This window comes from Anticarsia gemmatalis, chromosome 11 (genome assembly GCF_050436995.1).
Source record: "Anticarsia gemmatalis isolate Benzon Research Colony breed Stoneville strain chromosome 11, ilAntGemm2 primary, whole genome shotgun sequence".
In the NCBI taxonomy this organism is placed as follows: domain Eukaryota; kingdom Metazoa; phylum Arthropoda; class Insecta; order Lepidoptera; family Erebidae; genus Anticarsia; species Anticarsia gemmatalis.
This window is the reverse complement of record NC_134755.1, coordinates 12172794-12200128: the sequence shown is the minus strand read 5'-3', so window position 1 is coordinate 12200128 and position 27335 is coordinate 12172794. Positions and strand designations below refer to the sequence as shown.

Here is a 27335-nt window from a genome sequence, read left to right as displayed (position 1 = left end):
ATATTTTAACAAACAAGCGAAAATATTATTTCAATCTTTTCATGTCTAATTTATGTGGCAGATCACATTTTCTCACTTTTGCACTTTAAACACATTTTTTCCGAAAAATTGATACGGTCAATGCCAAACCCTTTGGACCTTTAATAGTCTAAGAATAATTGAACTTATTTTTATTTATAGTGTTAAAGACACTGTTTTATCACATCAGTAACAACGTAGTAAGTTCCAAAAACGTACTGACCCGGAAATCAAATCCTGGACCGATAGTTCGACTAATATACTGTTTGTCAAATATAATACCTTCTGTCTCTACATTACGCAGATCATGAGTATAATTATTTAACAATTGAATATTAACCTAAAATAAATATAAAAAGGTCTTATAACTACGAGATCTTATGCTACTTAGTATTAAATTAATTACATTTACAATGATTGAGGGAAACTCATTGTCATGATAAGTCATATTACTGAGGACTTTCGATCTCCCGTTTTCAAATTTTTAATTGCTACTCCACTACTATTAGTTATAGCGTGATGTTTAATAGCCTTCAACCTTTTACAATAAATGGACTATTCGACACTTTTGACTATTAAATATTTTGGGTAAAACCATTTTTTTTAATAAACAATCTCTTTTCAGGTAATATCCATATTTGAATAACGCCTTATTCCAGTGAGTGTACGTCATAAGTCATAAGTAAAAATATGTTTCCATATTATGTTCCCAATGTTACATTTTTTTTTATATAATAACCTGTTAAAGAATATGTAAAATTACTTTGAAGTTAATAATATATCGTAGTCATCATTTTACTATTTTAATTGCTAAAAATGCAATTGAAAAAGACTGTTTATAATATGCCTAAATAATTACTACACCACACTCAAGTATTCAGACACTTAAGTATTGACAAATTATAAAACGCTTTTTTGCATCAAATCCTAATCAATTCATAACTCTATGAGATTTTATATCAGATCCAAGTACAATATCATTCAATTATAAACCTTAATATCCTCTAAATAAGGTCGTATTTCCCTCAATCATTACAGGTGAGTTGACTCGCTACACTAAGTATATAGAACTACTACATATACGTAGATATATATCTGTCGAGGCCCGTAGTCTTCTCGGTCGGCTCCTGTTCTTCTTGCTGGCTCTCTTCTTTGTTCTCTTCTAGTTTTATCACCATTATGGCACCGATTGATACTGGAAGAAGAATAGTTGATTAGAGGCTAGTAACTGTGTGTCTTTCGATCTGAGAAAAGTCTCAAACCATTCTTTTTATTAGTGTTTTTAGCAGCAGTGGCTGTAGAAAAATGGTAAATATCTGGTCCTAGAAACTTTTAGAGATGAAGTGGTTATTCGACACTGCTTGTATTGAACGAAAGTCGAAAATTTCTTGGCATGGCATCTATCTATGAAGCAACCACTACCTACTCGTCAAAGGGAGTCGGGATTGATAAATAACAATTTTTCAAGAAATTAAGTCAAACTAAGCTGTACAATTTTCTAGTACAAAAATCAGAATTTCAATTTGGAGGCTTCAGATTTTTTGCTTGATACATAATATATCTTCTTCATAATGTACTCTTTCTCTTTTGTAACTATGTACTGTACACTAATAACAATGACAGTGAATGATACTCACATGCAAGTAAAGCTCCGACAGCGATGAAGGGTGCTGGACAGGAGAAGTCGAGGAGTACTCCCACCGCCAGGTTTGACGCCACGCCACCAGCTCGACCCCACCACGCGCCCCAACATACACCGAGACCACTGGAAAAGGACAGTAATATTTATTGTTTAACGCATTTCTAGATCAGCCTTTATTAGCCATGTAGCTATGACGACTTGTAAAAAAACCGGGCATTAGGTATGTTTTTAAAATTAAGTCAGTGTCTTCTGTTTTTGTTCTTTTGGTTTCGCACTAATTTCCCTTTACCATTCAATTTCCTTCAACCACATATCCTCATCACTCGACACTTTGCCTTTTGCCACAGTTATTGAAAACCATAGTAACTAACCTTCCAATAGGTCAATAACGTACCTCAATTTCGGCGGCAGCGCATGCAACAGCAACCTAATCAATAACACATTGCCGTTCAACGACGCAGCATTCAGTGCAGCAGCAGCAGCAACACCTATCTTGTTGAACCTCGAGCACGCGCAGGCCGTGGCGGCGAGGGTCGCGGCGGCGAGCGCACACACGGCGGTGCAGGCGACGGCCGCGCGCCGCACGCCGCGGGCACCTCCACGAGCGCAGAGCACCGCGCATGCGGCGTTGCCTAGGACACAGCATGCGCCTACGATGAGGGCTGATGTGAATACCTGTGATGGAAGGTAGTTGTATGAAGATTGAAGAGTTGATTTAAAGATTTTGCACACTGTTGAGTTTTGAACGACTGTGTGTTTTTGATCATCGAAATATTTTTTTGTTGCTGTCATCTAGGAAGCGTATATCTATAGTCTACGACAATTTCCAGTATGTAATCACGTCAAAAACCGAAGTCAAAAATATTTCTATAAATTCCAAAAACCATACTGAACATAAAAAATAAGAAAGTTAATTGTACTGCCACACTGCGACACTCTGCAACTATTCAAATTCAACAATTATAAAGAACTGACACTATACTAACCTTACAATACTATCATCTCTTAATTACAGCATAACTTAATCGCCGTATCCTACTAATATTATAAATGCTAAAGTTAAACCTATACATTTACGAAAAAAAATACTAGACGGATGAACTCATAGGATACTTTTCAACGCGCACGTAGTCGCTGGTCGAATAAAAGGACGACCCAAAAAAATACCTAAATTAACAGTTCTTACGTTAGTATCAATAGTTGCATCACAAGTGCTTCCATGGCTCTCATAGCTGCTGTCATTGAACCCTGGCACCGGCACCTCCCTGCCGTACGAGTCATACTTCAGGTCCTTCCAGAGAGTCGTGGTGTTGATCAGCCTGGAACTCTCGGGCCGCGTGGTCGTGGCTGCTAGCTTGCATTGTGTACCTTGGATGCGTTGCAGGAGCTCTGGGATCCACATGTTTAGGCCAAAGCCACTGGAAAAGGATAAAATGGGTGAAGATCTTGCTAAAGTTGTCAATTAACTTTATTAAAACCTTCTTCTAGATATTAAGAAGAAGGTTTTAATATGGATTCGTGTTATGTCGTCCAGATAGTCATCTAGTATCACGGTCAGTGCCACCTAGCTAAAATGGAAAGCTAACTAGTATAGCTATTTCTTGAACCCGTAAAACACCGTATAATTATTTGGACGATTAGAATAAGAATATAAATTTTATATGTATTAGATATTAGAAAGATAAAATTTTGAAAGAAAATAATTCAGACAAAACACATTATTATCCAATTTCTATGTTGCACGAACAAAACAAAACAAAAACACTCTGATTCGAAGTTAACAACCACTTAAATTGCAGACATGGAAAAGTTCTTGAAGCAATTATCTGTGAATCACACAGACTAAGTATTGAATTAGAGTTTCACTGCCTCCGTGGCGCAGTGGTTTAGGTCGCCACGCCGCTACCATTACGTTGAGAATTCGTGGGTTCGATTCCCACACGGAATAAATATTTGAGCGATCCACAAATAATTCTGTTGGTACTGGTAGTACTTAACGACCGTTGTTTGTATGTTTGTAAAAGTCCCGCAATACAAGAGCAAGTCTTAGTGCGGGAGTGATCTGTACTACTGCCTATACCGACAACCGACCTGTCATCGAGAATTTTTGTATAAAAATCTGTTAAGCGCCTCTGACGGGTGTCGTAGGAAATATTTTGGCAGTACATTCTAAATGTCAAAATTTCGATACTCGACAGTACCGACTGTACAAAATCGCGCTACTGTTTAACGAGAAATAAATTTACTCACGCGGACATGTTAGCGAAGAACACAAAGAGGATCAGGGTGGACTTGGTGGCGTAGTTCTTGGAGACGAAGGTCTTTAAGTCTCTGAGGACATTCATGAACAGGTCCTTGGTCCTGTTGTCTTCACCACCCAGGGTCTTCGCTACGAAGATGTCATCTTGGATCAATTTCTTGATCTGGAAAAAAACAAGTTAGGATATTGTAACTAGTTGTTTTTTTTATATTATAAAGTGCTGTTCTTTTGTATAGTTCATTGTATAAGAAAGTGTTAACTGTTTATCGTTCTTTAAATCCCATTGTTACCTGCGTTTGGTGATATTATCGAAATAGTATCGGTTATGTATGATAATATCAAAAAGTTTTCTTAAAACTTAAGGATTGTAATTTTAAAATTCAATAAATAAAACATCTTATATTATTGAGTTTTGAAAGGCTGAACGAAATTAATCTTTAAAAGAGACAGGAAATAAAAGCTAAAATAGAATTCAATTGATATTTGTTATACTGTATCTTTTGAGCCGAAACCACAATCTACTAGCAAATGTTCAAAACTTACTTTATACTCCGAGTTCTTCCCAACATTAGACTTGTGGATATAAGCCAGGACCTTCAAGGCTTTATCTCCTCGGTTGGTGTCAGAGAGTAGACGTGGACTTTCAGGGAGGCACAGCACCCAGGACCCGGCTATGAACCCGGGTATACTGCCCAGGGCTAGGAACAGTCGCCAGGAGTAGATCGGCAGTAAGGTCGGGTAGTCCGGGATCTTGAATGGTATTACTAGCCATGCAATAGCTGCAAAAGAAAATAAAAATGATAAGTTATGTTTTTTGGCCGTACGTTTGTTTTTACGGAAAGTAGTTTTATTTGCGTCAAGTATATTTTCAGTTCTTCGTACTTCATGAATTAAGGCGTTTAAAAAAGTTTGTGTTTAACAACTCTGCTTACACAACCACGATTAATAAGTTAATGTTTAATAAAAAATATCACAACGAAATAATTTTCTTGTACTAAAAGTATAATCATTTTTTTCTGGGGGACTCTTACACGGACGGGAAACTAACCTAATGTTGTATGAAACAATATAATCCTTTTAGTCACCTATTGGCCTTATTAACCCGTCTTGTCAATTATCAATGTAGCTTTTTCTAGACAGCATTTAGCGGACTTTACAAGAAAGTAGGTAAGTTAGTTTAGTGTACGTATTTTAAGTTTAAGGAATAAACCTGGATTCTCACAGTCTCCTAAAATGAAACCTAGACTGCAAGGCAAGCGATGACGTCAATCGGAAACATGTACCGACGTACACGAGTGTAACATTATATGTTATAGTTATGCATGTTAAAACATGAAACCGTAGTGATAATAGTTTAATAATAATCAAATTATGTTATTATACTTTTACTATAAATGAATTATATTAAAGGAAAGAGGCTGATCGCTGTTGCTATGGTGATTGAAGAAGGTTCTAAACCCCGTTTAAGTCATGTTTGGTTATTATTTATTGTTTTATATAGATACTAGTGCTATTTTAATTTAAATTATCATGTTAGAAAGAGAGATAAAATGAACAGTTTACACTGAAAAATACTTTGAAGCACTTTGTCGTGAAAATTTTTGATAAAATTAATCAATGTTCCCGACTAATACAAAACATCTGTCATTAAATCTAAATATAAACTTTAACTGACTTAATAGACACATTATAAACCTTTTTTCCCTACAATAGAATTTATTTCAATTCCAACAACAAAAGTATTTGGGTACAACACATTAACAAACGTTTATTCTATTTTTACACCAAAAAAGTCTGCTAACAGTATAAAAATGACTATAATAACATGACAACATGAAAATTGACTTGAAAACGTCAGTTTTTGACATGATTGATACCTATTCTGATGTACAGTGGGCATCCGGTCCCATGAATACGAAACTATTGTAGTATAAATGACAATAAATGTATTGAAATTCAATCGAATTGATAAAAATGTTCAAGTGATTTGGACACGTGGGTCAGCGCGTGAGCGGGTCGATGTAACTTGTATAGTATACAATATGTATGTACAATAACTTGTTAATACGGTCACGGGATGTAATTGAAAACGTGCTCATAGCCAGCTGCACTTACTATACATCATCCTAGCCTTCCTTCCAACTATGTTGGAATCGGCTTCCAGTCTCACCAGATGTAACTGGATGTATGTAGATATCAGTATTTTACATGGAGCAACTGCATATCGAACCTCCACAACCCAGTTACCTGGATTATAGCACAATACCCTTCGGTAAGACTTGTTGCCAGACTTTCAAGCATCTGACTACTGTTAACGACTGTCAAAGATCTTCGGTGGCTAGTCAATAGATGTAGAAATTCTCATTTCTTGCACGATGTAAGCTATAGTTCGAAAACTTAGTAGAGAGCCTTTGCATGCATGATTCATCTAGATTATCGTTATTACTTCTGAGTATTTCTACAATAAATTCAAATTCAAATTATGTTTATTTGCAGAAAATATGGTACAAGAGGTGGTTTACAATATAAATTAGTTGGTATCACATATTTTGTCATGAAGATGTCATTGAAATATTAAGCACGCATTAAGCGTATCTACATATTTCTAAAACTTATATTAATCCATACTTTAATATCTAATATATTATTTTATTATTATCACAGAAGATGTACATAGTTCCTTACTAGAAGACAATATAAAAATAATATATTTATAAAATGTTATTGAAGTGAGATCCTTAATAAATTTGCTGTATCAAACAGGCCTCGTACCTATTTAAGTCTAACACGTGCATAGCAACAGCACAGAGGTGAATGTCACACAACTGAACACAAAACCTGTTTCTATCAGTTCAGTGAAATCTATTGTGTTCTCAATGTATTGCTCCTAATTCTAATTTTGTCTAGCCTGCATTTTTATGTGGGTGTATTGTAGTATTTAACTGTCTATCAAGTGATGATAGAATGATTGTTTCAATGCTGATAAAAGATAAAAATCAAAAGTCGTAGGTGCTAAATCTGTACCAGTATTATAAATACCTAATTCGATCCGTCTATTCCGCTTTCACGTGTATGATTTTTGAAACAATTATGATGATAGTAATATATCGTATGGAGATAGTTTGGGGATTGACAAAAGATATTCCAAAAATTGCTCCGAAATCTTAATTCAAATTTATACTAGTTGCTATATAATTATATTCAAAGTGCTAACCAGGTAGAATAAGCCAGGCGACGATGAAGCTCATCCCGACCACGCTGAGGTACAGCTGCCGTTTCTTAGCTCCAACCAGATCTGATAGATATGAGAACACCAATGTTGCTGGACCACCTAAGGTAAAAAATAATATTTATTTCATGACTCAGGGTTGTTATAACAGCTAGTAATAGACAGTCCTGCAATAGATCGTTCATTTCGACGCATATTTTATGAGAAATATACGAGAGTTGATTTATTTTGGTATGTTTAGTAGATACTGGTGGGGCTCAAACCCACGACACTTTTTGCAGTATAAAAATGCCGGTCACATTACTCAAATTATTACGCGACTGAAATTCTTCAAAAAGCTGCTTTTTCTACTAAGAATTTGACAAGGATTCTTATTCTCTTTCCAATTTCATATTATAATGCAACGGGTCTTAAACGCGATTGAAAATAAAAAGTTAGGATACCTCATTTATTTACCCCGCATTTCGATGGAATTACATCGACCGTGGTCACGGACTGACTTTCCTACTTACCTATAACAAATCCATTAATAGTCCTCGCAGCGAGCAGCAGCCTGTAATCAGCTACGGTACTCTGTGCCAGCGTGATGGCAGCATCTAGCAGCAGCGTGAGACTGAGGCAGTTCCTTCTGCCAAACACGTCGCCCACTATACCCCAGAAGAACGCGCTGGCTACACCACCTGGGAAAAGAAGAGTATAGAAAGATGAGTTATTTTTCTATGGCTATTGATTTCTAAATGTAGATAAGTTCTTACTGTAAAGAAGAATTTTTACTACTTCAATCATCGACGCTTTACATTTTCTGGATATAATTCGTTGCTCGATTTTTATCCAATAAAATATTTATAAAACTATGCTATCTTCTCCCGATATCTTTTATCGACAACCGGCTAGATGTCGGGAAATTTTGAATGAATATCTGATCAGTGCCTTCTAGAGGGCGCCGCAGGAACTATTTTTGTAGTACATTTTAAGTCTTAGATTTTCAATATTAGACAGTAGAGAAATGCGTAACAGGGCGCTTCGCGGTTACCTGGTTTAATATGTTTCGAATAATGCTATCAATCTAGTTTCTGGATTTCCCTAAAGTAAACCACTTCCAAATCTCTTCTCACATAATAAATTACTAGACTACTAAATGTTTCCTATTTCCAACTAGGAACTAATCCTGTCAAAAAGTTGACAGGATTTGTTGATTAAGTCATCATGAGGTACTGCCTCTTGACCTCAAAAGCTCATTATAAAACAATGACTCAAAAAATCTGGGCTACAAGGACACAAGAAACATGATACTTTAGTCTCTGGTTGAACCGTGGCCCCGGATAGAAACAAGTGCAGATGTGGGCGATACAGATTGTTTAATTGTTGCCATTACTGACCGTCTGCAGTTAACTGAGTCGTATTGGAAAATTAGGTAATATAGGACTTGTTCTGGAAGCTTCTGTGAAACGTTTGTAGTATGATTGGTCTTTTTTAAAAGAGAGTATGTAGCTTACCAGTTTATTTTTATACATTCAAGTAAGCTGAAGAAATAATATTGTAAAAGGTGATGAATCTTGAATACATTCATGACCAGATTGCAAAAAGTCCCTCAAGTTTTCATCCATGATAAACTACACTCTTAAATCTGCAACATGATTGGATTTTAGGTCTACTTAGGTTCTTTTCCCTACTGCTGAACCCATTCATACTTGGGTTACATCTTAAAATATGACTTTTTTCAGTGAGATATAGAAATTGTCAAAGCCTTATATTGTTTGCAGCCTCCGGGCATTTCTGATGCTGACACAGTATCAATTTTTTAAACAGTATCTAAACACTATTTAGGATAATAATGTGATTGACGTATTTAGCTTTTTATTCCCCCGTTTTGCCAAAAAACCCACTTCACTAGAAATATTTAACGCGTACTTTACGCATAGGGCAAAAAATCGGCGCCATGACCAAATATAATACATTAAAGTTTTCAGTCACTTCAGTTTAGATCAGTTTGCTAATAGAGCCTTATTTAGTGATAGTAATTGTTACTTATAATGTACAGTGATGAGTAAAAATATGTGCACGCTATCGCACTGTCAAACTTATTGTGACAATGTTTATGAACATCGTTGGATGTTATAATACAAAAAATGGATACTTTTTAGAGTTCTGCTCTCTGATTAATAGTCTATTGATAGGCGATATATTGAAAGTAAATATTCACGCCTTTTCCTATTCAATAGAGCATAGTCGTTTCGAAGAAAACGATAGGCGTTATACACTTAAAACTAACTTTCTGTAAAAAGCTAATGTCATAACTTCGAAAAAAATGGAGATTGTCGTAAGAGGTCTTTGCCTGGCAATGATGACGCATTTGATGTTAGAAAAATGAGTAGATTAACTATACGCAGTTATTTATACCCATGGCTGTATATACTCTTTATGGTGCCTCATCATGTATCAGTCATCTTTTACTCGCATGGTATGTCACGTTTGTCAAAACGATGGTTTATTTTGAAACTATAATTATGGTTGCGTAGATTCTTAAAATAATTTTCAAGTTACGTCGTATTTTAAGTGTCTTGTTGTTTCCGCTTTTCTGTTTTAACGTATAATTTAATAAACAGAAACTATTAGATACGATAAGAAATATACATGTTCATTATGTAATACTGAGCGTGTCATTAAAGCCTGGGCTACTTTGGGGAACATAAGGTACAACAGAAATTGCCCTTTAACAAACTTGTGCATCGAACTGTAGATATATAAACGCATAAAAAATCAGAAAAATCGAGAAAAAAGCGATGAAATTTTTTAACGCCATAAGCACCAGAATCATGTCTAGAATCATTTTTTTAATTTTTGGTCGACCGTCTGTTACACCCTGTATATGTAACTATTGCAAAGATAAAGGAGTTTTTATACCTAATGTCGATTCATAAGAATAAGAGACTTTTGTAAATACTGGTTTTTGGCGCCTGACTACTCCTATAGGGAAACGGAGTGATATTAAGTAAGTATGTCTACTTAAAGGCAGGGAGATAGTTCTACAAAATTATAGGTACGTTTTAAAAGTAAGAAATTAAATAATTTTCTTCAATTTAGTAAAATAGCTATTTCATCCAACATCGTAAAATGTACGTAATAACCCGAAATTACGTCAAAATTTTGATTTAACGCATGATGTAAGCCACTAACTGCTTGAAACAATCGTATAGGTACATATTGACACCTTATTTATCACACAAACTGTCAAATTTTGACAAGTTTATATAATTTTGTTTATTTATAACAACGAGCCTATAATGTGCTTCTAATACAGTGGAGTTATCACTTTGTGCTTCCGCGAAATATGAAGTATGTTGTAAGTGTTAAAGTGTGTTTGTTTGTTCGTTATTTATCTAAAAACGGCTGAACCGAAAAAATTTATATGGGATAATCGGGAATGTGGGCAGTGGTTTACATTCCAGGAATGGATGAAGGCTACTTTTAACGGCTTTTTCATATGCTACCTTCTAGATGGAGCTGCGAGCATAAGCTGCTGCTATTTTTAATTATTGTGTATTTATTTGTCTTTCATGCACGTGAAATTAAAGCAGGCGACGGGTCGGATATTTCGTGTAAAGGGTTTATGATGGCTGGATAGTAATATAGGTTACTTTTTACAGATGAAATTTATTATATTACCACGGGAAAACGTGTAATTAGTACTGCCATAACATTAAGTTTTGCTCATCGACAAAAGAGATGACAAGGGCGTCGCCGCAGTTACAGGTTGTATCGAAATAATGATTACGAATAAAAAACCTTTTACGCATAATTTCTGCTAAAATTTAGAGGTCTAAAATAAATTGAACAAATAAAAAACAGTCCGATTATGTCATGATCATTCCTTAAATTGGTATAAATACGATGTTAGATCGTAGTAATTTACATAACATATTAACAACATGCTAAATTGAGTGTTAAGTTATTCTCTTCTAGGTATAAGGTATTTTATTATCCCTTGTTAACGGTTAAGTTATACAATGTCAAAATTATGGAACTCGACATCTACAATAAAACTTTGTTGAAATTTTCAAATGTCATTTCAGTGTGGGACAGAGGCGCCCGTAGCCAGTTGCGCTCACCAGTAAACGATTTGTGGGTTAAGCAAACCTTGGCGGGGTCATTCCATAGATGGGTGACCGTATGGTGGTATTTGAACTGGAAGTCTCCGTGCTTCAGAGAGCACGTAAAAAGTCGATCCCGGTTGTTGTCAATTTAGATAGCAGTCATTAAGCCACGTCAAAGGGCTTTCGGGCGGCTTGGATAACTTTGACACTAGGTTGACCACTAACCATGCGATTTGAAGTAATAAGTAGTAGTAATGTGAGACTACGCAATTTTTTTCTATGTTAATAGTAGAAAACGTTTTACTAACTAATGCGAGGTATATGAGTATTATTCATTAATTATATACAAGTTAGTTTCATACTTTTCCACGTAATAACCGTTGATGTCTTTACCAGATCCCTGAGGAAAAGTCATAATCAGGAGTTATAATTAGTTGTCATATCGGAGTTTATTGAACTTCCGTTACCGAATAACTGATATTCTTAGACAGGACCGATGATGTTACCGGGTTACTAAGGCTCAAAGGTGTGATGGTACAGATCTTTCTGCCAAACAACCGGACACTGGGGTATGATGATAATGAGTATAGAGAGCGAATACGTAGTGTATAGGAGAGATTATTAGTACTCTAAATGTTTTCAAAGACATAAAATTTATATACATCTATTTAACACCCCACAATAGCAAAATTCTGTCATATTGTTTTTTGGTAGACTGATTCCAGTGTGTAGAAAAAAACCTGGTTATAAGAAGGACAAAAAAAGTTACCTTTTCACCCTGACCTTTTCCATACAGTTGAGGCACAGCTTCTTTTCCACACCTTCTACTTCAATTCAGACCTTCCTTCCATCCTCAGACCTTACCTATTAAAGCCTCATAGACACCATTACATAGCAATTACCTTTTACTTACCACTCATAAAAGCCATATTGATCAGTCCCGACTGGTACGTGGTCAGCATCAGCTCGCACCTCGCCGCAGGGAGCACGTATGACATCACGCAGTTCTGCACGCCTGATGCGAAGAATGCGAATGCGCACGCGCCGAGCGCGCTGCGACTGAAGCGGCCGTAACCTGGGGAAAAGAGTAGATATTGTTATTACACAATATAGATTAATTTAAGCTTAACTAGGTTTGGAAGTTAATCGTACAAGTTTTTATTTATAGCCCCTGCTATTTTCTCATTAGATTTGTTTTTTTTTGTTTAATTTATTTAAATACAAGCCGGCTTAGTTTGGAATCGAATGGCCGAATAGTGCTTTCAACGTTTTTACATATTTAACTTACGAACATTCTAACGTTACTGAAATTAATACCTTTATTTTTCTTTTACAGAATTCATGACTCTAGTCTCAGTCATCTTGATCTTGATCGTGCCATATTATTAATACTAGAAACCTATATCTTTAGACCCACTACAAGTAGTGGTCGAAATTAGGTCGTTACCCTCTCTATGAGGCATATGTATATATGAAATTCATGCTAAATCTCATACTCTTCCAAGTAAGTAACAAAAAAAAAGAGACAGAATGATAATTCTTCTTTTTAATTATTAATACAAAGATTTCTTCAACTATTAATAACTAGATTACGCAATAAATCAAAGAATCCATCACAGTTATTATAACAAAACTTCATAGTAAATGGTGTTAATATAATGTTTTGAAGATATCTATAGTAAATGATGTGTGTTGTGTCGTCCGGCGGGAATGTGAGGGCTGAGATAGTTTATATTAAGTGGAAGATGGTGTTGTCAATACAATGCCTGCTTGATTCAGTTAATGTAAGACGTTACCTCTGGTTTTCGAACTAACTTTTCGATGAAAATGAAAATATATTTTCTAAAGTTGGAAAAAAAATTACACAAAGAACTTTTAGTATACTGAGGGACTAATCCTAATAATATTATAAATGCGATAGTTTGTGAGTATGACGATATTTGTTACTCTTTCACGCAATTACTATTGAACCAATTTCGATGAAATTTGGTAGGTAAGTAGCTGAAGACCCAGAATAACATATAGACTTTTTTTTATCCGGAGTTCCCGTGGGATCAGGAAGGGTTTCCACGCGGACGAAGTCGCGGGCGGCCTCTAGTTTCTAATAATTTTCAAAAAATTACTATATGCTATACTATATCTATAGTAAATGATGTGTGTTGTGTCGTCCGGCGGGAATGTGAGGTCTGAGATAGTTTATATTAAGTGTAAGATGGTGTTGTCAATACAATGCCTGCTTGATTCAGTTAATGTAAGACGTTACCTTTGGTTTTCGAACTAACTTTTCAATTCTAGTAAAAATGGTTTGTGCGCTTCGTTTAAGAGTCCAAAATTAAGATCTATTTATTTAATTTGTGTAAGGTTATATTCTGTTATAATAGATAGTCTATTTAATTAAAACAGATATAGGCTATCTATTTAATTATTATAGTATATTCGCACTTTAATACAGTTTTGATTATCACGGTATACTGTAGCGGATCCGGATGTCGTAAGCTTCAACTTTGATCTGTGTTTACTCCATACTCCGTACTTACGCGTAAATCTGGTGGTGGTAAATTTAGTGTATTTAACTCTCTAAACTTCTCATTCAGACTAATTATAAAAATGAGTCAACACAACCTACAAAACCTTATTCCTGTAATAGCGTGCATCTAGAATGAAATATGAAATTATTTACTCAATTTATAACTAAGCCTACTCGAAGTCGCTCCTAATTTTCACTAGAATCGAGAACCTGTAGTAGTCCTTCGCGTTATTTTAAACAATAATATTATAACAGTTAACGCATCGAGTATTGCTAATCGTGTTTATCACATACTCTACTATGAATGAAAATATAACTCTCTATAATTAGATGTATGGAAAAAACAATTTTTATTAATAAATATTTTTTATATAAGTACATTTAAAATACCTTTGTTCAGGAACAAGCTCTAACAATAATAATTAAAACTATACATAAAATTAATACAAAATGAAAAATATATTTTCTAAAGTAGGAAAAAAATTACACAGAGAACTTTTAGTTTACTGAGTGACTAATCTTACTAATATTATAAATGCGATAGTTTGTGAGTAAATGTTTGTTACTCTTTCACGCATATACCATTGAACCGATTACGATGATTTTTGGTATGTAGGTAGCTAAAGACCCAGAATAACACATAGCATACACACAACGCTTTTTATTCCCGGAGTTACCGTAGGATCGGGAAAGGTTTCCACGAGGATGAAGTCTAATAATATTGAAAAATTTTTTTATTTGTGTACATGTTTATGAAAGCCTAAATAAACTAAAAACAGACAATTCCCTTGTGAACATCCCATATTTATACCTTCGTAGAGAACCAGTCTTACCATACCATTACCATCTTCTAGTTAATATTATAGAAATGTACAGATATAGGCAAAAATATATGAAATGTTTTTATATTCTGCGCCGTAATTGTTTCACGAGGTTTTTCCAATTTTTTGTAATGTAAATGAAAAAGACTCGTTCCCTTTTTTAGGGATCCGTAAACAAAGGGAAAAAGCGGAACCCTATTACTAAACCTTCGCTGTCTGTCCGTCTATCACCACTCTGTAACTCATAAACCGTAATAATAACTAGGAAGCTGAAATTTTCCCAAATTATGTATTTTCGTTGCTGGTATAACAACAAATACTCAAAATATTAAACACTAGCTGACCCGCGCAACTTCGCTTGCGTTACTTAAGAGAGAATGCGTCATCATTTTCCCCGTTTTTGTGACATTTTTCGTTGCTACTCCGCTCTTATTGGTCGTAGCGTAATGATATATAGCCTATAGCCTTCCTCAATAAATAGGCTATCTAACACTGAAATAATTTGTCAAAGGGGATCAGTAGTTCCTGAGATTAGCGCGTTCAAACAAACAAACAAACAAACAAACTCTTCAGCTTTATAATATTAAACATAACGTATTTTTGCTTGCGACTGTACCAAGCGCAAGACATGTGGTTAGACCAGTTACTGCTGACTCCCTTATAAGAAGTGCCGTTATAGTGCTTATCATACAATAGGCTAAGGTCTAGAAGTCTAGACTATGTTTTTGTAGGCACTATTTCTCGGATGGATAGGTGCCTACTTACTTTTTCTTAGAAATTATTTCTAGTTTCATGTAATAGAGAGTTTACGGAACACGATGTAATTATTGAGAACTAACTTTTTCCCGTCACTTCGCCCGCGTGGTTTGTGACTTAGAGCAGAATTTCCATCCAAATTTTCATCCCCTAATTTATACCCTTGGGGGTAGAATTGATTAAAATCCTTTTTTAGCGGATGCGTGTGTCATAACATCTACCTGCATGCTAAATATCAGCCATATCCGTCTAGTAGTTTGGGCTGTGCGTTGATAGATCACTATGTCAGTCAGTCACCTTTAAGTTACTTATATTTAGATAATTCGAACCCACATCGGCAGTGTCATAAAACCACTATGTTATTTTTATTAAGATTTCCACAACATTCCATGCAATAAATTTTCTAACAAAACCACAATTCCTAGGTTATAACCGACCGGAAATCGATAGTAATATTGTGATTATTGCCCGTTTCTCCATTTGTGTGTTACATAACTCGAAAACTGCTGAATCGATGTTACATAGTTGTAAATATTTTCACGTTCGCCTAGATTAGGTTAATGCTTAGTTAAGACATGTTTTGTGGAACATTCTTTATCTTGATTTTGATTTTGCAAATATCAGTTTAGTATTTAAGTCACGGAGTTAACTTTTATCTATATGTATGTCTGTACTTGTGTATTTTATGCACTTATTTTGTACTAGCTGACCCGCGCAATTTCGCTTGCGTCACATAAGAGAGAATGAGTCATACATTTTCTAATTTTATTAAACCATTTTTTTATAGGTTCTCTGCTCCTATTGGTGGTAGCGTGATATTATATAGCCTATGAAATTTAATGAATATCAATGAATAGAATAACCAAACACTAAAATATTTTTTCAATTCGCACTAGTAGTTCCTGAGATTAGCGCCTTTAACCAAACAAACAAAATTTTCAATTTTATTATATTAGTACAGATTTCAAAATTGATTGATTAATCTTGATAAGTCCTAATTCTAATTATATGAGAGAGATAACTACATTTTTTTGGGAATAGTTACTGGGAAAAACAGTCCACATCATATTTTCTAGAAATAATGCATTTTTATCTCCCTTTCATTTTTTTCGTAATCGTTTAGCTGTTCTTACATAAAATAGTAACGAATACGATTCCAGAACACCCACTTACTATGAAGACCTAAGAAGCTATGAAGGCTTGTATAAAAATAAACGCTAGAGATCTAGGGAAAGAATGCAAATGACAGCACGGAAAGACGCCATCGTTGTCACAACTCCGTCACTCGCACGCACTCTTTGCGTCTCCGGTAGGCCCTACTTTGTTTCGCGTATCCGAAGTTTTTTACAATTTCGATGTTTGAAAACTCTTTTTCATTTCGTACTTTCGCGAATTATATGAAGTAGGTCTATTAGACTAAAATTTCATTCAAACGAAGCTTGAAATCGAATTAAATCGTGGCAAAGATCAACCGATTTTTCTTGCTAAGTTTAGTTATCTTTATTATAGTATGCGCCCTGAATTTATTGTCTTGTTGGTTAGTAAACAATTTCTTGGTATGTAAGTCTTAAAAAATGAAATAACGCGTACCATAAAATATGACACACGGGAATCGAATCAGGTACCTCGCGATCTTACACAAGCGCATAGCAATATTGTTTTCATAGTAATTCATAATATTATGGATTGTACTCTTCAATGCCACGTGACTGAAACGTGTGGTACTGTTTAGAAATGGCTTGCGGTTCACTTATTTTATTATTAGTCATCTTTAGGTCATCGTTTTCATAGAAATTAACTTTTATAAGGGTACTCTGATGTTACAAACAGGCGATATTCTGCACACATACGGCCAAGATTTAAAAACCTGAAATTTTTTGGACGTAAAGCAGAAGTTTTTTTTTTAATACATCTCCCGCACTAAGAATTGCTCTTTTGTCGCGGGGACTTTTACAAACATACAAACAACGGACACAAAGCACAATCAGACCCGAAACAATTATTTGTGGATCGCACAAATAATTGCTCCGTGTGGGAATCGAACCCACAACTTCCCGTTGCAGTGGTATCGTCGTGGCGACCTAAACTACTGCTCCACGGAGGCAGTTTGTACGTAGGTATAGCTATAGATTTCATGAATTCACGTTCTCCACTACGCTTTTTTTCTGTAAGTCGTGATAAACTCAACAGAACAGACTTTTAACATGAACAGACAGTCATAACGAAGGTTTAAGTGCATAAGGTTCTTGCAAGTGTTTTAAAATATCAACTTAATTTTTCGGCGTTAGTTTAAGGTGTCGAAAGATATGATCCTAAACTGTTAAATTTGGTATCCAGTCATTGTCAATTACGCTTTCAGTCGCTCCACCGATTTAGATGATATTTAGTATTAAGATAGATGAAGATCAAGGATAGAACATAGACTATATATTTTTTATTTCAAGCCCTAATTATTGAAATAGGAAATGAAAATTTGATAGTTTTCTGCATCATAGAAATACTTGGATTGTATTTAGGTACTTATATGAGTACCTGTTAATACGTCACATATTAACACAATTATTTTGATCACCGTGTGACAATTTGACGTTGATTTACACCACTTTATGAGCTCACTGAATCAATATTGTGATAAATTAATTAACCGTGAATTATGAGTGAACTGTCAGTCTGCTATGACAACTGTGATTAATAGACGGTTGGACGAATGATTTATTTTATGATCTGAAATTGTAAACTGAAAAGTTAGTTTATATTAAAAACTAAATGAATTGACCATCAGTGATAGTGGAGTGGCAAAAAAAAATGCGTGCCGGTCGGGTAGTCAAGGGTTCCAACTCAAGACCACCAGAAACTGAAGTTATGTGCGTATTAGAAATAATTGTAACTTGATTCATTGAAAAGAAAAACATGACATTGAATTCCGCAGTCAGCGAATTGAATCCAAGCAGTAGGACAGCAATGGACTATATTTAATTTTATTTCTTACTAGCTGACCCGCGCAACTTCGCTTGCGTACATTAGAGAGAATGGGTGAAATTTTCCCCGTTTTTGTTACATTTTTTACTGGTACTCTACTCCTATTGATCGTAGCGTGATGATATATAGCCTATAGCCTTCCTCGATAAATAGGTTTTCTAACACTAAATATTTTTTCAAATCGGACCAGTACTTCCTGAGATTAGCGCGTTCAAACAAACAAACAATTAAACAAACAAACTCTTCAGCTTTATAATATTAGTATAGATAACCAAATCTTACAAAACAGTCTCACAACAAATAAATATAACAAGGATATTATTCTTTAATTCAGGTTCTTATTTGTTTTTACGCAATCATGTCAGAATACTAAACGATGATAAACTTTGGTACAAAGGTAGTAAATATAGCTTGGGTTAACTCATACGATATATTTGCATGCGAACGAAATCGCGGGGAAAAGCTGGTTGGAAATATAAAAGGGAATAAAGCCAACAGCTCAAAGTTCAATCCCCTACATCGTAGAACAAGTCTGCATGTCATTATCTCGTAAACCCACGTTGATTACCTAAGACGATGGCAGTGCAGTAATTAAGGCGATATCCTGGGTGTTATGTCAATGACTATTACTGCTGGCTACGTAATGACTTCTCCAGAAACTAATCATTGAGGTAGGTAAGACTATACTAGTTCATAGTGGATAGGGTCATAAGTCCATCTGCGTTCATTTTATGGCAATAGTACAAAGTTTGAGTAGTCAGGAGTTTCTGGCAAGGTCTTCTCCGCGACCCTACCTTCCGAGCTTGCGGTATTGGTAACTTTGACAAACATTCGTGTCAATATTCTACTTAAATGAATAAACAATTTGATTTTGATTTCGTCTGTGGTGATAACAGGCACGGAGGTCTACGATCTCAAATTCATAACGCCGAGCATTTCTGATAAACGTTTTAACAGAAAACTCAGAAAATACTTTTGGAATTCGAACCCAAGAGAGACCTCTTGCGCGGCAGGCGCATTCACAATCGACCGCGCCTCAGTGGCAGCATCACCTAAATAATAGACATGTAGTAAAAAAAAAAAATTTTTTTATTTTTTTTAGTCTATATTTTGTCAATAACTGTCAGATAAGAGTTTAATAGATTCAGTTGTTTACGTCGAGATTCAGCCTGCACTATGACCGCAACACTTTTGTTTTCATAATACACCAAACAATGAGTTTGAAACAATAAATAAACAATTGACAAGCCGCAACAACTTTGTGTGTGATATAAATCATTATAGATTGATTCAATAACATATAGTTTTGAGAAAAACAACGTAAAGACATGTCGTAGCGTTGTCACTAAAGTTTGGTCACATACAATCTGTATGATTTAAGATATAAATCTCCGGAAATTTAAGGTGAAAAATCACAATATTTACTAATGAAAGTCCAAATGAAGTATTGCGATTGGCAGTTCTTTTTTTATTCCTTTTTAAAGGCCACTCTGAAACTGAGAGATTTTCTTGAGTTGCGGGGGCTTTTACAAACATACAAACAACAGACGTAAAGCACAAGTAGAAGTCCCAATAATTATATTATCAGCCTAGCCTTTCTTCCAAAATATGTTGGAGTCGGCTTCCAGTCCTACCGGATGCAGCTGAGTATCAGTATTTTACATGGAGCGACTGCCTATCGGACTTCCACAACCCAGTTACCTGGGTTATAACACGATACCCTTCGGTAAGATAATTATATTGTTTAATCAAAAAGACATGCACGTGTAATATCCATTATAGAATTATATCGTATTATAGACTATTATTTTCGGTTCAACGGTAGTGACAGACAGACAGACAGATGAGCAGAGTAAGTGGTAGTACAATAATTATACGTATTCATGGCTGAAGAGTTTCTTGACATGACATCTTCACTTCCTTGACAGGTTCAATACTGATAGTTATTTATTGAAACGTGGAGCGTTTACCCGACTGCGTGATATAGATGAAGGTAATTCTTAGATTAGACTAAAACATGAAAAATAAAATATTTGGTTGGGTCTTTGTTGCTCAATCACGCAAATACTGCTGAACAAATTTAGATGAATATTATTACCTGGATTAAAACATAAGATACTTTTCACTTAGGAATATTTTTCACTAGGGTTGACCACTAACCATACCATAAGAAGAAGAAGGCAAAAGCGAGGGAACATTGTTTTATAAAATCTTACCTTTTTTGCATAATACGACATCGTTAGCAGCAACAGAATCGGATTTTTTGAACTACTCAGATTTTCCTACCAGAAACAAAAAACCTTGCATTTTGCATGACTCAAGAATCGAACCGGACACTTACATGACCTGCACTTACAGTCACTCCTACTTGGACCACAGACACGTAAAACTTGAAAGTACAAAAAAGAAGTTAAAATTAACTCGCCCTTTAAAAAAAGAAGATTCATAAGTACAGTTACACGCAATTTGCAAAGGGTTAAAAATAACCCAACAAGATTAATAGGTTCTGTTCATAATCATTACATCAGTGAGTAACCGACCTTAAAACCGGTATAACGGTACCTGCCTTAGTAATAAATATGCGAATGTAATTCTGTCTGTTACGGTTTACCTGCTAAACTGCTGAACCGATTTTGATTAATATTGGTAGTGAGATAGGTGTTGTTCAAGAGCAGGCCAATAATATACTTTTGTCTTTATTAACATTAGAAAACCGCAACTAGTCTCTGTCAGTCTTTTAGGTAAGTAGGTATTATGAGTGTAAGTTTTAATTTCTACTTTTTAACCGACTTAAAAATGAGGAGGTTATCAATCGATCTGTATTTTTTCACTACCTACCTCATAACTTTTTACTGGACGGTCCGATATTTTGGTATATTCCTATTTGTCCCCTCTAACACTGTCCCCGGGGTGACAGCTGGAAATTTTATTCCTACTTGTATTCCCAGTTATCAACCAGCGGGACAATATACCGATATTTTTGTTTGATAGACGGTGCTTGTCATAGTTTGGTCTATATTAAAACGATTAGTCTTTGATTAGAAAAATACATTACTCAGGCAATAGATTATATTCCGATGAAAGATACAATTTTTTTGTCACAAAACATGCAAGCACAACCGCGGGAAAACACAACACTGTGGTATTTTCACTAGTAAGACATTGATAATTCATAGAACTAGGCATATAGGATTGGCTTGGTAACATGAAACTATCAATAGGTTTTCCACTGGGTCGATGCATTGAATAATTGAGGAACAGAAAGGTTACAGGTTTGAGTCTGGGCTGGTGTTTTTATATTGCCTTTTATTTATTTATACACTAGCATATCCCTGCGGCTCCGTATTTGTGTATTTCCAGTACAATGCTTTTGTTAAGATAAAAATAAGCTTTTCGTTTTACCCTGTGTATTCAAGCATATTTAGGCTTAATGATATTTTGAGAAAATAAGTAGGAAGCCTTATTATGTCTCGTCTCGCGTTACCTAATATGCATGGAATATATTTCATCAAAATCAGTTTAGTGATTTTACTTGTGAAACTGTACCTAACAGACAGAAATACATCATTTAGACATACATTAAGTATGGCTAATAATATGGTTATCTTTAATCAGCATTAGAGATATAATTCATAATCGAACCTGTAACTGTCATACACACATCCCTGATAAAACGTCACTATTTTAAAGAACCGCCTATGACGTCTCAATACAAAGTATTGTAATCTATACTATTTAATATTATAAAGCTGAAGAGTTTGTTTGTTTGTTTGTTTGTTTGAACGCGCTAATCTCAGGAACTACTGGTCCGATTTGAAAAATTATTTCAGTGTTAGATGTCCCATTTATTGAGGAAGGTTATAGGCTATAATATCATCACGCTACTAACAATAGGAGCAAAGTACCAGTGAAAAATGTTACAAAAACGGGGAAAATTTTGACCCATTCTCGCTTATGTGACGCAAGCGAAATTGCGCGAGTCAGCTAGTTTAATGATAAAGAAACGATTAAAGTAATTATCAATAACTATGATATCTATGAACATTAATATACAACAATGACATAATCATAACTTCATAACATATTTCTAGTAATGTGACACTTATGACATTCTTACGAATTTTTCCATCCATGTAGAAAAAAGATATTGACGATTTGTTAACAGTTACCTTATAAGTTCACAAGAAAAAGGAATACCGTTATTATTTTTAACCCATTACTGTCCCACAGCTGGGCAAGGATCTCCTCCCAAACGAGGGAGGGGTTAGGCCTTGAGTCCACTACCCTGGCCAAGTGCGGGTTGGGGACTTTGCATGCCCTCAATAAATGTACTAAACAAAAATGCAATTAAAAAAATTCACTGTATTTCAGCTGTCACCTTAACCCGAAATAAAAACCATATAGCTTTTATGTAAGAAAAGAAAATATGTTCCTAAGTATTAACTTGATCCTTAGAATTCTAGATATAAAACTAGTTAAAATTAAATAATATTTATTTTGGTTGGAGAGAGAGGATAATAAAGACGCTTACCGGCAAGGTCCAGTGCTGTTTCATAATCAGCTACTTCAGGCATAGGCTCCTGTGTGTCTTTGGTCACCCGCCGCGTCGCTGAAACAGAATACAAAAGTTCATTTTTTTTAACAATTTCTGTCCCACTGCAGGGCAAGGGTCTCCTCTTACAAACTAGGAAGGGGTTAGGCCTTGAGTCCACTACGCTGGCCAAGTGCGGGTTGGGGACTTAGCATGCCCTCAATAAATGTATTAAATAAATAAATGTTTTCGTTCACCGTTAGAGTAAGTGATAATATTTTTTTTATACACACATAACTTCGAAAAGTTCATATTAATGTATACATATTAATAAGGTTTTTTCTGTTGCATCTCGTTACCTTAAAACATATATGATTCATAATATTTTGAATTTTAAGGGCCAGTTTCAACCTGACAGCATGACCGCAAATGTATGAAAAAATCTGTTAAAAATCCGCATGATAACCAAACTTATAATGTCTTTGTTGTAAAATTCATTTTAGAATTTTTATATCAGAAGCTTAACTTATTGTTGTGGAGAGAAAATTAGCGCAATTTCCTAGATAAATATTTTTTTTTATAAGATCATTGGATATTTCTACACACGATAAGTTTTGCACTTGTAAAACCGCCTAGTAACCGAACAGTCATCGGGTAGCCTCTACTAGAACGGCCATCTTTTCCTCATTATCTAACTAGAAACTAGATAAATAAGAAAGTCTAGACAATGAGATGCTTCTAATTGTAATGTATCAGATGTATTTAACACACACAAGTGAATCGTAATCAGTATATTACTCTCTAGTAGGTACAGATCACGTTTCTCTTACACTTTCTGTTTTCTCTGCTATTTGATACAGCAGGACTTTATATTATATGTGTTCTGTGGATGGGTGACCATATTATACATTCTTCCGTGTTTCGCAAGTCACGTACAGTTGTGGGTCCCGGCTGTCATGTTCAAAGATATTTGACAGTCGTTAATAGTAGTCAGAGGCAGTCTGACAACCAGTCTTACCGAAGGGCATCGTGTTATAACCCAGGTAACTGGGTTGTGGAGGACCGATAGGCAGTCGCTCCATTTAAAATATTGACATTCAGCTGCATCTGGTGAGACTGGAAGCCGACTTCAACATAGTTACATAGAGCGACTGCCTATCGGACCTCCACATCCCAGTTACCTGGGTTATAATACAATCCCTCCACTAAGACTTATTTCTTCATTTGACATAAACATCGTTAGGATAATCTATTTCAATAAAAATCGCAACCACTTTCTTTCACTCAGTAGTCGAAGCGGAATCTCTTAAATTACGATTACCTAAAACTTCAAACGGCCACAAATTTATTTTAACTAACCAACACGCAATTATCTGAGGAATGGAACAGGTAACCAATGTTTCTTAGTTACGCGAAATATCATTATAACAATAGTTAGCGAACGTAACTACAATAGCTGAGTGATATAACGCTAAGTATTCGACAAACTTACAAAACTGTAGCGATTTTTGTCGAGTAGTAAGTAGTAGTAGAGTAATTTGACATCTCTCTATTTTACATTCTCCGTGGCGCAGTGGTTTAGGCCACCACGCCGCTACCATTTCGTCGGGAGGTCGTGGGTTCGATTCCCACACAAAACAATTATTTGTGCGATCCACAAATAATTATTTCGGGACTAGTAACAGTTGTACTCTGTGTCCGTTGTTTGTAAAAGTCCCCACGACACAAGAGCAATTCTTAGTGCGCGAGAGTTGTCTTTTTAAACAAGGAATCATAATTAAATCTAGCAACGCAAAAATAGCCGCGCGGTTCGATGTGTCAAGTTAAGCTAAGCACACCGAGGTTAGTCAGTGGATGGGTGAGTTCCTCCGTGCTTCAGAAGGCATGTTAATTTGTCACGGCTGTCATTTTCAAAGACCTTTGATAGTCTTTACCAGTTGTCAGAAGTAGCAGTGACTAGGGCATAGCTATCGGTAGCCCTCCGTATCACTAGCGAACTAGCCAGTATACAGGTGTGCTATTGTTATAAGCTAACTACTGAATGTGACTGAATGGTTGAAGAGTTATCACAATACTTGGCGCGCAGTACATAATAGGTGTTGTACTACATTGTCTCAACTAATGAAACAGAAACAACCATTTTGTTTAGCTTGACACTTTTTATGCATCCTGTTGGAATATCTATAGGAATTATTTAATTTTAAATGTAAATAATTAAAGTTTAATAAATGTATACTTCCGTAATCGATACTATTATTGTAAACCATTCAACCGATTAGGTATATAGTTTTTATGCCTGGATCTCCACGGAAATGGGAGTTATACCATTAATAAGCCATGCGGACGCAGTCGCGGGAAATAAGTATACTTAATTTAGGATGGAGTACTTGACAACAGTCAAATCAGCTACTCTTTTTGGAATTAAAAAAACTCCTTTAATATAGAAATACAACATAGTGACGTAACAGTTTCGTATTTTCGTTGGCATTAAATGAGTGCCTAGTAAAATGTTTCAGTCTGTAATAATTACAATTTCAACATTATTTCCGAAAAAAAACATAGCCATACATTTTAGATGAACCTTTTACGAGTAAATGTTTAATAATTTTTCGTTAACCCACTCAATTACCCAATTATAAACGCGAAAGTTTGTCTGTTCCTGTTACAGCTAAACTGAATTTTGATGGCTAATCCATGAAATATGAAAATAGTTGAAGACAGAAAAGCATTGCTATTTTTTTAAAATCAACCTTTAAGCGGGTATAATCGTCTTTGAAACTTTGTACGCCAGCAAAACCATGTCTGCTGAATCATAAGATGTTTTCCGAAATAGGTTAAACTCAATTGCTCGTCATCCTATTCGGTGATTAATTCCGATTCCGATTGTAAACTACGGAGAACAATATTCGATTCTCATGTTTCACTGTTTTATTCCAAGCTAAGGCTTACTAGCCCCACTGAAAAAATTATAATCTGAAAAAATACAGGTCCTGTTTTTTTTTTCAATTTTTATTATTTAAAAGCTATTTTACGTAGAATTTTTTTTTCGCTAGGTAGTTCAAAATTCATCGAATAATTCGGAAGAATAGTAACCGCAGGATCTAAATAATGATAAAATGACATACAGTAATATAGAGTTTATTTGGCAAATAAGAAATGAACCCGTTTTTTGTTTCAAAATAGAAGATCTACATTTAAAAATAAAAACAAAAGAATTGCATAAAAAATTCAATCAAATTCAATATATTATTATTAGTTGTTATTATTAGTAATTTAAAAATAACACGCAAATCTATGCACTTTATTACCCAAACTATTAATTAAATAATTTGATAGCATTCATTTTACATTATTTAGAGAGTTTTAAACGATTTACAAGCTGTTAATCTTAGCAACAGTTTTATTACCGATTTATCGAAATTTTACTTGTTTTTCTCCATTTACTGCACCGATAACGAGTGATGACGAAACCACTTTTCAAAGTATTACAGGTTCGGTTCCTATTTGTTGCGTAGTTACTTTTATTGAGTAAAGAAATTTTTAGTTATATTTTCGTAATACCGTTATCAAAACTATGTAATATTAAATACCTAGTTAGATAAAATATTAAAGTTACAAAATACATTTTTTCTATATAATTTTGTTATCTTAATAAAAAAGATACTTACATATATAAAAAAATACCAACATGTTACACGTACCAAAAAATAAAAAAATAAATTTTAACTAATTCTAAATTCAAATAAAAAAAAACAATACTCACGGCTCCCAATCTTGGGTAGAATTTTGCACACCATATTTTAAACTTGGTTCACAATAAAGGTAGTAACACACTATCACATGAACACGTTTGAGCGCGGGCGTCATATACGAAAGCCGGCGACGCACTGCGCTGCCCACAGTGCCCACTGAACTGACCGCCTGTCAGATAAGGCGGGGAGCTACTGAAAACTTCATGTTCGGTGCATGTATGCGTGTAAGTTAGCTTTATTTTCCTTTTTCCACCCGCGTAAAGAATGAGTAATTCCTCTATACTTTTAGTCCACTGAAATATTAAATTTTTAGGCGGACGGAAATTTATTTTTTTAATACGTAAGCCCAAACGTTCCTAGATGGGTTCCTGGATGGATAGCCGGACGCGACAGTAGACCGACATGACTGGAAATTCAAAGGAGAGGCCTTTGCTCATAGGACATAGATACAGGCTAATAAAAAAATATAGGGCGGTCAAAAGAAGCTTAAGTTCAAGTTTGTGGGATTTGAAAACTCTTCAGTGTCTTCCACCCGAATCGCATCTCATCTCATTTTATCATCAAATTCAAATTCAATTTCAAAATATCCTTTGTTTCGTAAACTTCGTAGAAAGTTTTTGATATAGTCATAGATTTTTCATAGTATTATTTTGTATTTTTTGGAATGGCCGAAATCGTTCGGATAGATAGAGAGAGAGTAGAGAGATATTGTATTTTTTTCATTTT

The 27335-nt window shown here is 34.9% G+C and overlaps 1 protein-coding gene across 1 annotated transcript; it reads right to left on the bottom strand.

The window, feature by feature from the left end:
* Window positions 1-318: 318 nt before the first annotated feature.
* Window positions 319-26780, bottom strand: LOC142976662 (synaptic vesicle glycoprotein 2B-like). The gene is made up of 11 exons (XM_076120153.1): window positions 26621-26780; window positions 22858-22935; window positions 12157-12318; window positions 7662-7829; window positions 7135-7251; window positions 4464-4699; window positions 3911-4083; window positions 2847-3078; window positions 2055-2335; window positions 1656-1783; window positions 319-1213 (listed from the first exon to the last, which is right to left on the bottom strand). Exons 1-11 carry the CDS (start codon window positions 26652-26654, stop codon window positions 1092-1094), a joined length of 1731 nt encoding a protein of 576 aa, XP_075976268.1. The 5' UTR covers window positions 26655-26780; the 3' UTR covers window positions 319-1091.
* Window positions 26781-27335: the final 555 nt, after the last annotated feature.